This window comes from Drosophila yakuba, chromosome 3R (assembly GCF_016746365.2).
Source record: "Drosophila yakuba strain Tai18E2 chromosome 3R, Prin_Dyak_Tai18E2_2.1, whole genome shotgun sequence".
NCBI classification, from domain to species: Eukaryota; Metazoa; Arthropoda; class Insecta; order Diptera; family Drosophilidae; genus Drosophila; species Drosophila yakuba.
In genome coordinates this window covers 13,202,473-13,217,588 of record NC_052530.2, presented here as the reverse complement: position 1 = coordinate 13,217,588, position 15,116 = coordinate 13,202,473, and the positions used below count along the sequence as shown (strand labels likewise).

Genomic DNA, 15,116 nt, shown 5'->3' with positions numbered 1-15,116 from the left:
TCTCTAGCGACCAGCTTTTGCTAATCTAAATAATTGACTGACGGGCTGTTCAGAGAATCCAAACATTCCGTCGAGTAAGTAACGATGTTCATAACACCTTAATCTTATCTCAATTGCCTCTGGAGTGACGAGGAGTGGACATCATTGCTATTTCCAGTCCGTGGATCAGAGGGTTAGCTTCGGCTCATCGGTGACGTGTCCGAGTCGATGGCGTCATTTTGAGGCATTTTAAGACATTGCAAATGATTTATAAAAACACCGGTGAGTACGTGCCGAGTGATCAGGGCAAGTATTGATGTTTGGTCGTGTCATTTTACGAGCGATTCAGCAGAAATTCAATGGAAATTTAGCTGACACTCTGCACCTTGCATATTTCCTTACTATGAGCTGAATCACCAGCCTAAGCTTTTTGACTTAGGAAACGGAAGCTGTTAGCACGAACCAAAACAAAGTGCCTGACTAATTTGCCAAAAATGCAAGATAACATTATGCTAAGCAAAATAGTGATAAAAATCCATTTAAGTTGTTTTTCGTTTTGACTAATTCTAACAATAGCCATTTATTTAAAAAACGAAATGTTGTCAGCTGCAACGAAGGCAAAGATCATGAACAGTTTATCAAGAATGTGTTTTGGGGAGTTTTTTAGACATGTAACTTGAAAATGGTTGAGCATTTCAATTGTGCAGATGCCTCCGTGGTAATCAACACATCATGGGTGAAATCACAAAAATATGAACAAATTATTAACAAGCACACAACAGAAGTAAAATTGGGTCAAATGGATGATCGAGGGGCCTCCATTAAGTGAAATATGCATTTATGTGCTTGACTCATCGCCTGGAAAATCTTCGACGCCCTCCATAGATGACTTTAATGATGTTCGGGCGACGATGATGGCGTCATCAATAACAATCAATTGGCTGTGACAAATTGAGCCTGAGTTTATAGGAACCATTAGCTTGCTGCTGCTGCTGAAACCAGAAGTTGTAAGGCTCCGAAAAACTTCAGCCAAAAGCCAAAGTAAGCCCGATACCAAAAACCAGATGATGTCATGGAGAGTCAACTGAGCGACTTTATCTCTACTCTATCCGGCACGTATTAGGTTTGTTCTTCCCTCTGTTTTGTACTTTTAATGTTGTTATTTTTATTTGTTTTTTTCGCTGCTTTTTATTTTTGCTTTTTGCAGTTTATTGCGACCGCCCGAGAGGCTTTATTATTGTTTTTGTGGATTTTTTAGCGCAAACATTTGTAGATACGAACAGCGGCGCTCCATGGAAATCTACATTCCCACTTGGAGCCGGGGCTGCGGACTGAAAGACAAGCTCTTGAGCCCGCAGCTGCGTGGTTTTTGGCACAAAAGTCGACGCACACATAACTCCACAAAATTTCGCGCTAATTCAATTGACAGCACAAAAGAGGAAAAGGCAGCTTGGAAGAAAATAACCGAACAGAAATGATCTGTGCGATACAGTGGGAACCCAAAAATGTTTAACCCCAAATGCTTACAAACGCCGAGAACAGAAATTTCACACGGAAGCTTTCACTGTACCCAATTTAAATCGATTAAAACCACATAATTGGACAGCAGGAAGAGGTGGGGCTCGTTAAATTAATTTACTATGTTTTCTTATAAGATTCGCATTTGTGCAACCAAAATATCCGAAATTGGATGCGATATCTCTTTTGGGAATGTTTGTCAAAATAAACGGGCAATTAATGTTTGCATTCTAGTGAACAATGCCATTTAGGCAATATTTAGTTAATGACTAAGCTGATTAAAGAGTCGAGCGCGGAGTAAATGAATGAATCACCTCTCCTTGGAATTAAGTTTTTGGCAAACTCGAAATTAAATCGCGAAATTTGAGTTGCTAGCGCTACAAATTTTGGGGATAGATATGAAAGCGCCTTATCGCTAACCCAAGTCCAGAATGGATGATATTTTTATCGCAAGAAAACGAAAGTGCTGATAGCTATAAAAATACCGCCGAACCAGGCGATTGTACTGCCAATAAAAGTACGTGAACTGAAATTCGCTTAAAAATGTCTCGAAATTGCATTTGCTTGCTCACAGTTAACGAGCGCGTTTGTTTGGCTTTCATTTTTGGTATCTGTATTTTTTAGGCAGCTCCCCTTTGAGTCGATAAAAAGTGTCTGTAAACATATCTGTAAACATTATTTACCTAGCTGTCAATTATTGACAAACTGCCTTTTTTTCTGGAACGTTAAGATACTGAAGTTGTTTATCTGTTTTATATGGGGCAGTAAGTCCTCACTGAGTGATTTAACTATATCAAACGCTCCGAGATTGTTGGTCTTATCACTTACGCCACGGGGTCAGCTCAGGGTAGCTGATTACATTGTGAATGAAATGTAATACTCCTACCCGGTATAATCATACATTTACTGAATGCCTCAATGAGCGATCGATGCTTGAGTTGAGGCCGCAAGAGTGAGTCATAAAATCCCGGATCACATGCTCCTCCATCTGTATAGTTTTGAAATCGAACTAATTAGCATGATGCAGTTAGGTGACCATTGATATCGGGTTCTGATACGCTCGTGATTTGGCAATGGAAACGGTCTTTGAAAGCGATAGTGCTCTAATGAAATTAACCTTCCGAATTGTCCACGCTTCGCTGGTGCTCTCTTGTCTTAATGTATATAGCACATATATCGACTTCAAAGTCGATATCTTTATGAAGTTAAAGTATCGAAATACACCCAGATCTGCTTAATTCTTGATAATACAGAATTGGATTTAAATTCCAATAATTCATTATGTGAAAAGTCAAGAAAGAGTTTGTTTCAACTACTCAACAAGCCGAACATACCCATCCTAAGGGGTACTCAACTCAGTAGATTGCGTACTGTGCAGGTACTGCAAATTGGTGAGCACAATCTTGAATTATGCATATAAATACAAATGAAAGTAAAACTCGCATTGAATCTGGCGCTTTGAATAAGCGCGGCAATGACATCATTTTGTTTTGTAGTCTGGAAGCGAGTCGTTAAAGGCAGAAATTTCATATAAATAACACAACAGATCCACATGGGATCGTGAGGGATTAAGCGGACAGGGGATCTGGTGTTAACCCGAGACTCTTAAGGCGTTGGCGGCGCATCTTCAGTTGACTTATCTCCCCATTGAAAGAGCAAGTTATGCAATTTTCAATGGAAACATTTTCGATGGCCAACGATGCGAGGGCTTCTAATTAATGCATAAAGTTGATTCACGACCGCAATTGTGCGGTTGCTAAAACTATTAGAGATATGCACATACATATGTATGTATATACGTGGGACCCAACCCGAGCTTAATCCAAGAATTCTGCGAATTTCAAATACATACACATGTCTCACTTACCAATGTTAACGATTTTGATACCCTCATCCTGCAGGAATTTCAGGGCCACCGAGACGTTTTCCAGTTTCTGGCTGCGGAATGTTGGGCGTTTGTTGTATTTGGGCATTCGCTTCTGGGACAGCACCTCGATCAGGGCGATCAGTCGGAGGCCGTCGGACAGGTCCGTCTCCAGGTTGTTGATCGAGCGATCAATGGTCTTCAGGTGCTCGTTGGCCCACCGGGTGAAGGTGTTCTGTTGGATCTTCTTCCACTGCGCATCCTCGGCGAGATCGCGTTCGGCCTCCATGTCCTCGTCGAAGTTCTCCTCGTACTGGTCCGCCTGCTGATGGGCCTCCTGTCTGGCCGGCTGGTAGTAGTCGTTCGTCTGTGGGTTAGCGATTACGCAAAGAGCAAGTTAGCCGGGTTTACTACGGTTGGTTACTAGGTGTGCCGGTAAATGGGTGGCTTTTGGACTGCGTGTGGGACGTCGTTACTTCGAAAATCACTTAGCAACTATGCCAGAGCGATCTTTGGCATAAAAACCGTCAACTCCACTACTCCTGGTGCCAAGAAGCAAATTGATTCGAATGGCTTTCGATCGGATCTGATCGGATCCCACCAGGTGTGGCGTAGGCCAAGACTTGTTCCAGTTGCGGTTGGGGCCGCCGAACAGAACTTCAACTTCACTGGAGTGGACTGTCCACTTTCCACACATGTCGCCCAACCAAGTGGCTATCAAGAATGAACGAACTCTTGATTCGACTTTTAAATACGCTTTTTGGTGTAAATATGAACTCTAATCCGAACTCAAACTGTTCTATGGCTTTTAGCATGTTAGGGTTTCTTAGGAATTCGTTTTTTGTTTCGAGACGGTATCTTTTACTGCATCTGCAGATTGATATTTAATATATTTTATATTTAATTGATATAGAATAGATGAAATAAAGGAGGTAAATTGTTAATAAATATCTGATTGAAGAACTCCGCATTTCTGCTTCTGTTATACTTGCGGGTTGCCCTTATCTCTTAGCTGGCGAAACAAGTTCCCAGGTAACTCCGCCTAATTCATTGTTTACCAACTTGCCCGAAAAGTTCCCGAAAAGGGTATACAGACAGAAACGCCGCGAAGAACGAGCACAAAGCGGAGTGATCGGAAGGCGACGGACAAGGGCGCAAAGCGGAGTTCGCGTGCCACACACAAACCGAGGAAAGCGCCGAAAAACCAACAGAAATAGAGAAATAGAGCCCCCGCAGCCCCCCCTCGGTCGACTGTCTGGGCCAGGCCAACAGGGAATACGGCTAGGAGAAGAAATTGGAGTGAAGTGCTCGAGTGCGCAGCGTGTGAAGTTCATTAACATTTTCATTAATTGCGAAATGCCGCGACAAAACGCAGTGTGAACTGCAGCACTAGGCAACTACAGTGAAACGGTGCCTAGATAAACTATTCACAAATGTATATCTCTAAATATGCAAATAGTTGGGGTTGACAAGTAAAATGTATCACTCTATTCTCACTAAATTTGAGAAGTCAAGAACTGCTTTTATAACTTCTAAATTTAAACTTCGTTTTTTTAGATTGATAGAAAACTAGAACTTTTAATTCTAACTAAAATATCATTCTGAGAAACGATAAATTCCTGTACATTCCGTTTAATCTCTTAAATCGCAAATTAAGCCCAGCAATGTTTGCCTTTGATTCAAAGAATAAGTATTTCTGATCTTGTTCGCGACAATAAATTTCCGAAGGACCGGCAGTTTCTTGACACTTCGTCATAGGGAAGTTCGCCTGTGGCTCACGCACACTGTCCCATTCGACTCACACACGCAAACGCACACACACCTGTTGATGGCAAACGTCGTAGTGTGCGGCTGGCTGTTGGGCGTAGAAATGTAAGTTGCTGAAATTGTGCTCCAAATTGTTATTGTTGCTATTGTTGGTTGTATAAACACACGCGTTCTGCTGATTTTGCTGCGAGTTTGGCGCGTTCTTTCTGGCGTGACTGTTGTTGTAGTAGTGGTTGCCCGAATTGCTATTGCTATTGCTGTCGTTGTTGTAGTTGTTGTTGTTTTTATTGTTGCTGAGGAATATGGTCGCCTGCGTCGTTTGACCGTTTGTATAATTCGCGTTTTGCACCAATTCACCGCCGTGCGTTAAATTTGCCGATCCGGGACCGTCAGCGTTGTTACTCGAGCGCGTACCACCGTTAAATAAATTCTTATTTTTAAACGTTGAAGTTTGTCGCCGATCACCGGCATTCGGATCCGCCATATCAGCTGATTTGCTGTTGCTGAATAAAGAGAGGAAGAGCGGCAATAACATGAATCAAAGAGAATTTTCGCCTACTCTTAAAATCGTATTTCTCTTAGCCAGCACATAACCAGTTTGTTAAACAAAATTATCAACAGATTCGGTTTATTAAAGAAAATTATCAACAGATTCAAGTTCAGTTTCAGCGTGAGAGCGTAAATTTAAAATATATTTTTTAATTTTTAAGCACTTCGATAAGCCCCAAAGTATGCACTTAAAAAAAGGCCTTTGCGAATAATCGCTTTTCATAGAATGGTTACCATATAAAAGTTATTATTTAAATAACTCGTTTTTAGGACATTTAATTGTTTGAATTCCATTTTTGCGGACGTAGTTAATATTCGACTTTACTTTCTTTATATTAAAGTTAAGGTTTGATTCCAATGTAGGTATTATTAGTTAACGTATTGTGCAAATGACTTTGCTATCAAAACAGCTTTAGTAAAATATGCTTGAAGTGAAAATATTATTCACCAGTGGATCAATGACTAATAAACCTGTCATCGGATGACACAATTCATTACATTCGTTTTTCGGCAAATAAGCTTTTGGGAATGCATAAAAACTGTATTATTTTAGTCGGCAGCATTATCAAGAATTATATATAAATAAATAAATATGTAGAAGGTTAGAAGACCGAGCCCTGGAATCATTAACCCGCGACTCTGCAATACGGACACTCGAAACGAGTAGTCGGCAAATGAAGTGAATCATAATCCCCTCGCACACACCCATAACCAGGGAAGAGCAAATAATTGTGGTAAATATTTGGCATATTTGAGGATTGCTTTTGGCAGTGCCTTTTGATTCCACACTGCCCCTTTTTCCGCCTGATCAAATGCACATGCAAAACCGAAAGGCAGAAACAAATGCACGGCGTCGGCCAGACAAGTGAATGAGCCAAGCAAATGGGGCTGACAACCAGCGACCTTCTCGATATGGTTAGAAATCGTTAATTTTAGCCAAATGAGTCAAAGTCAAAACGGGTAGCTATGTGTGTATGATCGATGGCAGATCGATGCCCGTGGACTGGGTAATGCCGTTTTTTGGGACCGTGTAGTCCTTCGCGAAATTCCCCAAGGGAACTATACAGTGTCTTCCTTATAAGGCACTTAATTTGTCAACCACACTATACGGTAAAAATAAATGTATCGATACAATATACATATGTAGACAATCAGAGCTTAAAAACATTCTATGTTTGCTATGTTTGTTCAATTGTTTTTTTCTTGCTAACGAAAATAACTTTTTCGCATTTGTGATAATATTTGACTTGCCAAAAATGAAAAGTATAAATTCGCGAAATCTTGGCACCAGATTATCACTGCAGATACAAAGTTACCAAAATGAAGTTATTCGCCGTTCTTGTCCTCTTGTGCGCTATTGTAGGATTTACAGTGGCCTCAACCTCTATAGAATATGACGAGACAACTACCGAACAGGCTGCCACGACCACCACTACCCTAGCTCCCCCGGCACAACCTCCATGTGGAAGCGGACCCCAAGGACCCTGTGGACAGGTCCCTCCCCAATTGCCGCCCTGCGTGGGAGGTCCTGGTGGACTTTGCGGCAAGAAACTGTACTTCTTCTACTAAATGAATTCTTACTAAGCTAATTGTTCTGAAGTAATAAAGTATAAAAAGTTCTAGACCCATCAATTACCAGCCTTTAAATATAAAATAAAACAACCAACCAAAAAACTATAACTATAAGAATAACAAGAGGAAGTATGCTATAGTTGATTTACTCGACTATCAGATACCCGCTACTCTTGACAGTTTATGCCGTGAGAGTTTTGTTTTTAATTTCAGCGTCTACGTCTCTATCATTTGCATATTTAATCTTAACTGTTTTCCTTATAGTTTCCGAGCATTTATACGGACAGAAGGACAAACCTTGGCAAATTAGAATATTTACTCAACTGTCTTAATTCCATCACTTTATACGAAACAGAAATCTGAGCACTTGTGTTAACAATTTACTTGACGTCTTTTAAGTACTTAAAGTCAAAATTTGAACCCGAAATATCAGTTTCAATTTGAAGTTATTTGCCATCCTTCTGAACAACAACAATTGGAGCGCCAAGAAATTGTATTTCGTTTATAAATAATTCTGCTTCTAATAATTCGTATTTTGGAGTAATTATAAAAATCCCAAATAAACTTTTACAAGGCTCGTTAGGCATAGCATTCGGAGTTTTTGGACTGCAGACCTTCATTACATTCCACAAGGGAGTGGGATGTCGGAGTGCTGGCCATATAGAACAAGTGCGTCTAGCTGAGGATCCCCTTATATGGCAATAAACTTTTCAAATCGGGCCAAAAACGGCGGCCAAGTGACGCCGAATACGTGAGGCGCCACTTGCATCGCTGGGGAATCGCATGAATCAGCGTCGCCGAACGCCGCCAATGAAATGCTAAATAAATTTGCACTTCCATTTAAATTAATTTGAATTTATTCGAAACTAAAATTACACCCAACATTTACACAGCGAAGGCGCAAGTGAGCACTTTTGGCCCGCCTGTTTGACTAAAAATAAATTGACAAATATTTAGTTTTTATGAAAAGGTAATGAGAACCACATGTCCTCCATTTCCATTTTCGTCGTGAAAATATCGTGAATTATATCGTGGAAAATCGTGTGGGTGAAATGCAACGATTGCTGGTCAGATAAGGGCCACCCTAGCCGCACCATAAAAAACTCACTTTTCTGGACGCCATATCGATGGTTTTGTTGATAGGAATCGCCGATTGAATGATCTCAAGTTGTAATACTTTATTGGGTGCTTAATACTGATCACTTGATTGCCCGCTAATTACACAATTCCTGGCGTGGCGAGCACGTTTCTCTCAAAAACACAACACAAACCGACTGGGAAAACCCTTCTTTTTTTCGTAAACAAATTTCAGAATTTCTTTCTTTCTGTTTTGAAAATATGTGCACGAGATGCGCGCGTTGCTTTCGCGTTCTTTGCTACTCGTACTCGTACTGGCCGCGACAATTTCTCAACTCGACTGAGTTGTGTGCGCCTCCTTGCTCAAAGTTTTTATGCAGCCAAATGCTCGCCGCTTATTTCTCAATTTCTTTATTATTATTTTCTCAGATAAATCCCACAGCCGGGGGTCATCTTAAATAACTCCTTTAAAAATATTACGAAACTGTTTAGCGTTATAATTTCAAAAGATACATTCCACACACTCATTCTGGTTTATAGATTACAATGGTTTGTAATCGAATTCTCTGGTGTATTACAAATTAAATGATAATAAAACATTATTGCTGTTGTATGCCAAATTAAATTATAATATAATATTATTATATATCATAATTGAATTTTAAAGGAAAGTTAAATTTTAAATGTAAAATAAAGCTTCACACAAAAATCTAAAAGTGCATCCCGGGCTGTAAAAGGTCTTCAATACATAATTTGTTCAATATTTATCTCGCTTCATGTTTTGTGTTGTGTTTTTGGTATTGCGAGTGACGTTGACTCGTCGTCGAAGTCGACGTCGCCGTCGACGTTGACTGCACTCTTGACTCTGTTTGGCAGGTTTTTGGCGACGCTACTACATGGCCCCCCAGTCCCCAACTGCCGATGCCCCCACACACCCCCTGCAACTCATCGCAAATGTGATTTTCGACGCGCAGCTGATTTTGTTGTTATTCTATTCATAGGAATGGCTGCCGTCGTTTGTGTTTCATGCTTGGGCTTCAATCTTCTGGTGGCTGGCCACAATTGAAAGTGGCTCTGCGAAAATGATTGGCTTTTGGCCATCTCTGGCGGTCGCCCCAAGTACATTCCGCATTCCGTGTTCCCCCGCCAGCTGAGTCACGAGGCGCTGATAAAGTATCCCAAATCGGGGGATCGTAGAACCCATAAAACTCTTAAATTGAAAGCATATGCACAGTCGTATGTTGTTTAGTCTTGCGAGATGACTAACTCGCTCCGGGCAAATCAGCTGTCATAAATTCCTTGATTTTATTTGGCTTGGATGTTTATGCTCGTTTGTAGATAAAACTCAGCAAGAGCACGCTAAATATATCAAACAATTTCAGTACTCGGGAATATACTGTATTTCGGGAATAAATAGATCTAAGAAAAATCCATTGTAGCGTACAATAACTTTTGAGTAATAAATAATGACTAGAGAAAATAGTTTAAATATTTCCACTCTATGCAAAATTGATTCGAAATGTATACTATTCAAGGAATAAATTATTCCTATGAGTATGAAACAACATACAAGATTATACTTTATTCACAAGAACTCTGTACTAACCATTTCCCAAATTAACATATTCAATTTCCATATGAAAGCAAAGCGCGTGTACTTCTAAACAAATTTTATTTTTATTGGCCATCATTATTCATGGCGTTCGAATTATATTAACAGCTGCTTGGGCTGTTAAAATCTCTTGTTGCGCATACGCCCCGTTGCCGTCAAGTAATTTCACGTGCCAACGCTTTATTTTGCTCTTCTCTCTTCGTCACTGCTGCTTAGGTATTTAGAAAATAATTGGAGTATAATAAACAACGACACAGTGGGCTTTCGAATGAAATATACAAATTAACAAAGGTGGTTGCGTATATTAAAATTGGTAATACTTTAAATACAACAGCTGGTGATTAATTTGGCCATAGAATATGAAAATAAATATTAGTCAGACCAAATTGACTTTTCAGGAGAAATTGGGCATTTGCCCAACTGTTTCATAGTATTATTCCGTTAAACAATTGAAAGTAAATAAGATAAGAAGTATATAATTAATCAAATTGTATCGTTCACCTATTAGTTTCTGTTGAAGTCGACTAACATGAGGTTCTTAACGATTATTGCGTTGTTCTGCGTCTTGGCAGGCTGCTCTTGCTCGGAATCAACTACGTCATCTGGATATTATTGGGACCCATATTCATCTTCTTGGGTGCCTTACGGGGACTCTACCACCTCGTATCCCTACTGGGAGGATACTACTACATCTGCACCTGTTGCTCCGTCAACTGCTAGGCCCCCATGTGATGGACAAATCCAAGGACCTTGCGAGAATCTTGTAAAGGGTGCACACAAGGTGTACGTCTTCTACTAAAACCACTTCAACTTGTACGTCTAACGCCTAACGCCTACTTAAATAAATCATTTGGGAAATACATTGGCTGGGTCCTCTTAGGTATACCCCGAAAATACCCCAGGTGCGGCGAAGCATGCGATTGGGGCTAAATAAAGATCAGAGGCTCTATTAACATCTGGTGCCCGACAGATTAATGCACTTTACGCTCTCACAACTGAACATTTAATGGCTCTTTCTTTGGGATCCAGCAAAGAGACCTTTCATCGTCTGAATATATCACGAAATGGCAACGCCTTGTACGCAATATTTCAAACCGAAATTCACATAACACAAAATATTCAGAATCTATTTTATTTTTGGTAATAAATTTAGTTGAACTGTTTCGTTGGCCGTCTACTATTAGCGCAATTATTCATCACTCTTGGTAGGTACGTAATATATAGCACTGTTGGTTTGCCTTAATTGGAAACCTTATTTCACATACTTTGGCATTTTCACTGGACTTAACATAATTTTCCCTTGACTCTGCACAAGTTGCGAAATTTCACTTGTTATATATTGCTGTATATATAAAAATATGAGCAAGACACGCGTCTACATATAGCTCACGGATTGCGAATACGCCGCGTATTCCAAGAAAATTCGAGACCCGCACCGAACACGTCCAAGTCAATACAGCAACTGAAAATCTTTTTCAAAACGCCAAGATACAACCCACAACTGAGCGCTTTCCCGGTTGTTTTTCCCCCATCTGAACGGCGAGTGCGGATAGAAATATTTTCAGAATTTCCATGCGCCGTGAGCGATTTCTGTCGAAAATTTTCTCACAACTCAAATCATGACTAAGACCACCACTTCTGTCTGGGTCTACCTGCTTCCAATTAGATCAGAACGACACGTGTGGCCAGTGCGACACTTCCCTCCTTCCGAAATAAATCAGAAAACGACGGCTGGCTGAATCAGTAAGACATTCCGGCTGTCTGTCTGAACGACCTCCTGGCTGGGGGCCAAGAATATCATATGCCTCCAGGAACATCGAAATAACTCACCACAACATTCTGCAAAATATAGGTGAACTGTAGCTGGTGGCAGCCGCAGTAATTCTAAAAGTAGAGGATTTACCGTATAGCGTTCCCCGTAAAGGATACCGCATATATTCAGCCTCGTACCGTTTGTTTGCGGTTTGGCGGCGATTTGGTGGCGGGTTGGGAGCGGTTTAGGTGCGTTTTGGGTGCGATTGGGGTGCGATTTGATACAATGCTGACCGTTTGGCAACTATCTTATATTTAAATGGTTTAATAAATTATTTAAATATGCAAGAAATTACAATTTACATTAGAAATTCAGTTTCGTTAATGAGTTCAAATATTTTTATCCAGTTATCGTCTGCTGGCTGACCTGTGCACACTTGCCATTGTCACTCATCGTTTGCCGCATCCAGTCGCGGTAGTACATTACATCCATAAATATATCCGGCACTCCCCGAGCGCAGGGTACGAAAAAGTTGAGTATGCCTACCAGTGTGCCTTGGTGAACTAAAGGACCGCCTGAGTCTCCGTGGCATGCGCCGATATTTGTCTGGCGATATGCGCAGATATGGCAGGGACCCAGATCCACATCTTCGTATGCGGACAGCAGGGACTCGCAGGCCTGAAAGCTGAGGTGTTGCTGCTGGACACGCTGCAGCTGTGTGGGCAAGGTTCCTGCCGCCGACTGGGATCCCCATCCGGTGAAAACCAGATCCGCAGCTCCTCTGGGAAAGGAAGAAGTGGGTAGCCCAACCGCCTGAGTGAGGGCGTTAAAGCTGATGCTCTCGTTCAGGTGAAGCAGGCCAATGTCATTGTGGTACTTGGGAGTGTCATAGTTGCAGTGCAGGTAGATGGCATCTGGGTAGTGCACAGCTCCTGGCGCCGTATAACGAATAGTTCCAGAGGCCACTTGAAGTCTACTGGCCGGATATCCTTTGACGCAGTGACCAGCAGTAATTATCCATCGGTCCGAGATGATGGCACCACCGCATAGGTGATTACCCAAAAGGGTTTGGAGCGACACCTGGTAGGGGGCATCTCCTTCAGCTGCATTCTGGCCCCCCACAATAAAGTGCTCCACTGCCAATAGATTGCCGTATAGTGAACCGCACAGGAGAATATGGAAAAGGAACCGTGCAAACGCCATGGCTGAAATGCAATCGCGGACTGAGCTAGTCTGGTTTTACCCTCTGCGATTTTGTTTGAAGTATAGTAAAGTCGAAATGGCCTGAGCAAAGGTTCCACCAATCGCGCCATAAACTGATTTTTTATCTGATTCCGATAAATGGTCAAGAAGGCAGTCTGTTAGACTGGAAACTTCATTAGCTGACCAGGGCCAGAAACAAGATGTCGGCAGCGGCTTTACTTATTTTTTTGGGACTTTCGGGACTCTTATCCATAACAGCAGCCATACGAATCAAAGGAAACTCCACGGATGGCGGGTTTTCCAAGGATCAACGAATTGTTGGAGGTCAGGCGGCTGAGGATGGCTTCGCTCCCTATCAGATATCCTTGCAAGGAATCTCAGGCGCCCACTCCTGTGGCGGTGCTATAATAAACGAGACATTCGTCCTGACCGCCGCCCACTGCGTCGTAGATGCCTTTATGCCATGGCTGGTTGTCGTCACGGGCACCAATAAGTATAACCAACCGGGAGGCAGGTATTTCCTAAAAGCCATCCATATCCACTGTAACTACGATACTCCCGAGATGCACAACGACATTGCCCTGTTGGAACTAATTGAGCCCATTGCGTGGGACGAGCGCACTCAACCGATCGCCCTGCCCTTGGTGCCCATGCAGCCGGGCGATGAAGTGATCCTCACTGGATGGGGATCCACGGTCCTCTGGGGCGCCAGTCCCATCGATCTGCAGGTTCTGTACCTTCAGTACGTTCCCCATCGCGAGTGCAAAGCCCTGCTGAGCAACGATGACGATTGCGATGTGGGTCACATTTGCACCTTTTCGCGGCTGGGAGAAGGTGCCTGCCACGGAGATTCTGGCGGACCTTTGGTCAGCAATGGTTACCTGGTGGGACTGGTCAACTGGGGATGGCCCTGCGCCACCGGAGTTCCGGTAAGTGATAGAAAACCTTCAACCACTTAGTTTTAGTCCTCCTAGGAATCATAAACTCAGTTGTGGCATCTTTAAAAACATCTAGATGTATAAGAACCCATTCAGAATGTTTGGTATATTTTCAGGACGTTCACGCCAGTGTTTATTTCTATCGTGATTGGATACGCAATGTCATGAGTGGGAATTCAAAGTGCACTGGCTACAGCTCTACCCACTCCTAAAGGTTCCGTGAACTGCGACTATCATAACCCATAAAAAGGCTAATTTATAAGGCAACGATAAAATAGCCTCGATAAGAATGGGCCACTAAATAAAGTTTTGATAGCGAAGAAGTTGGCGTTTAGTGTTCAGTACTTGGTCAAACCTTCGATATGAAGCTGCTCCGTCTAAGCCTTTTGCTTCTCCTAGTTGTGAAGCCCCCGAGTCCCTGTGAATCAAAGCGCCTTGTTGGACCCTATTCTGCAGGTCCATCTGGCAGGATTAAGGGCGGCGAGAAAGCCGAGATCGGATTTGCTCCATACCAGGTTTCGTTGCAACCCATAGTGGGTGCCCACAATTGCGGTGGTGCCATCCTGAACGAAAACTGGATCATAACAGCCGGGCACTGCGTGGAGAACTTTGTTCCCGCCCTGGTCAATGTGATCACGGGCACCAACAAATGGGCCGAGCCGGGAGCCGTCTACTACACCGCCGAGATCCACATGCACTGCATGTACGACCAGCCCTACATGCATAACGACATCGCCCTGCTGAAGCTTACCCAGAACATCACCTTCAATGAGCTGACCCAGCCGATCGCCTTGCCAATCAGACCGGTTCAATCCGGAGAAGAGATCGTCCTCACGGGCTGGGGCTCCGATGTGGCCTACGGCAGCTCCTTGGAGGACCTGCACAAGCTGACTTATGGTCTGGTTCCCTTGAATGAGTGCTACGAGACCTTCAACCGAACCAGCAGCATGGGTGTGGGTCACATCTGCACCTTTTCGCGCGAGGGCGAGGGCTCCTGTCACGGCGATTCCGGGGGCCCCCTGGTGAGCAATGGCCACTTGGTGGGTGTGGTCAATTGGGGACGACCCTGCGGGGTGGGACTGCCCGATGTGCAGGCCAATGTGTACTACTACCTTGACTGGATTCGCAGCAAGATCAGCGGCAACGACAAGTGTTACTACTGATGTACTTGGCAAACTATTACATTTCGGAGGGAAATAAAGAAAACTTAATCTATAAAATAAAGTGTCTTTTAGTTTTTTTTCGAAATTTTTTTTTTCACATTTAAACGTTTGTGTTAACGAA

The 15,116-nt window shown here is 42.6% G+C and overlaps 6 protein-coding genes across 12 annotated transcripts in view; 4 read left to right on the top strand and 2 right to left on the bottom strand.

Annotated features, from left to right (window-relative positions):
* Nucleotides 1–11,366, bottom strand: part of LOC6536658 (filamin-A) — a 33,866-nt gene extending 22,500 nt beyond the window's left edge. For 2 of the 7 annotated variants that reach the window (XM_015192384.3, XM_039376629.2), the window contains exons 1-3: nt 11,204–11,360; nt 5,184–5,631; nt 3,365–3,728 (exon numbers count right to left, since the gene is read on the bottom strand). In XM_015192384.3, coding sequence (XP_015047870.1) covers nt 3,365–3,728; nt 5,184–5,631; nt 11,204–11,229 — 838 coding nt within the window. In that variant the 5' untranslated portion in view covers nt 11,230–11,360. Of the gene's footprint in view, nt 1–3,364; nt 3,729–5,183; nt 5,632–8,357; nt 8,585–11,203 lie in introns of those variants that run through there. The other 5 variants (XM_002097194.4, XM_039376627.2, XM_039376628.2 and 2 more) reach the window with 5 other exon arrangements.
* On the top strand, nt 5,640–7,309 carry LOC6536657. The gene has a single exon (XM_039376632.1). The coding sequence runs from the start codon at nt 6,998–7,000 to the stop codon at nt 7,244–7,246; it is 249 nt and encodes an 82-aa protein (XP_039232566.1). The 5' UTR covers nt 5,640–6,997; the 3' UTR covers nt 7,247–7,309.
* LOC120322010 lies at nt 10,421–11,103 on the top strand. Its single transcript, XM_039376631.2, has 2 exons — nt 10,421–10,751; nt 10,819–11,103. Exon 1 carries the CDS (start codon nt 10,468–10,470, stop codon nt 10,735–10,737), a length of 270 nt encoding a protein of 89 aa, XP_039232565.1. The 5' UTR covers nt 10,421–10,467; the 3' UTR covers nt 10,738–10,751; nt 10,819–11,103.
* A 631-nt stretch (nt 11,367–11,997) lies between the features above and the next one.
* LOC6536656 (chymotrypsin-2) lies at nt 11,998–12,976 on the bottom strand. Its single transcript, XM_002097192.4, has one exon. It carries the CDS (start codon nt 12,892–12,894, stop codon nt 12,091–12,093), a length of 804 nt encoding a protein of 267 aa, XP_002097228.1. The 5' UTR covers nt 12,895–12,976; the 3' UTR covers nt 11,998–12,090.
* Nucleotides 12,977–13,060: 84 nt separating this feature from the next.
* On the top strand, nt 13,061–14,152 carry LOC6536655 (chymotrypsin-2). Its single transcript, XM_002097191.3, has 2 exons — nt 13,061–13,823; nt 13,949–14,152. The coding sequence occupies exons 1-2, from the start codon at nt 13,095–13,097 to the stop codon at nt 14,042–14,044; spliced, it is 825 nt and encodes a 274-aa protein (XP_002097227.1). The 5' UTR covers nt 13,061–13,094; the 3' UTR covers nt 14,045–14,152.
* Nucleotides 14,151–15,068, top strand: LOC6536654 (chymotrypsin-1). The gene has a single exon (XM_002097190.4). It carries the CDS (start codon nt 14,195–14,197, stop codon nt 14,993–14,995), a length of 801 nt encoding a protein of 266 aa, XP_002097226.1. The 5' UTR covers nt 14,151–14,194; the 3' UTR covers nt 14,996–15,068.
* Nucleotides 15,069–15,116: the final 48 nt, after the last annotated feature.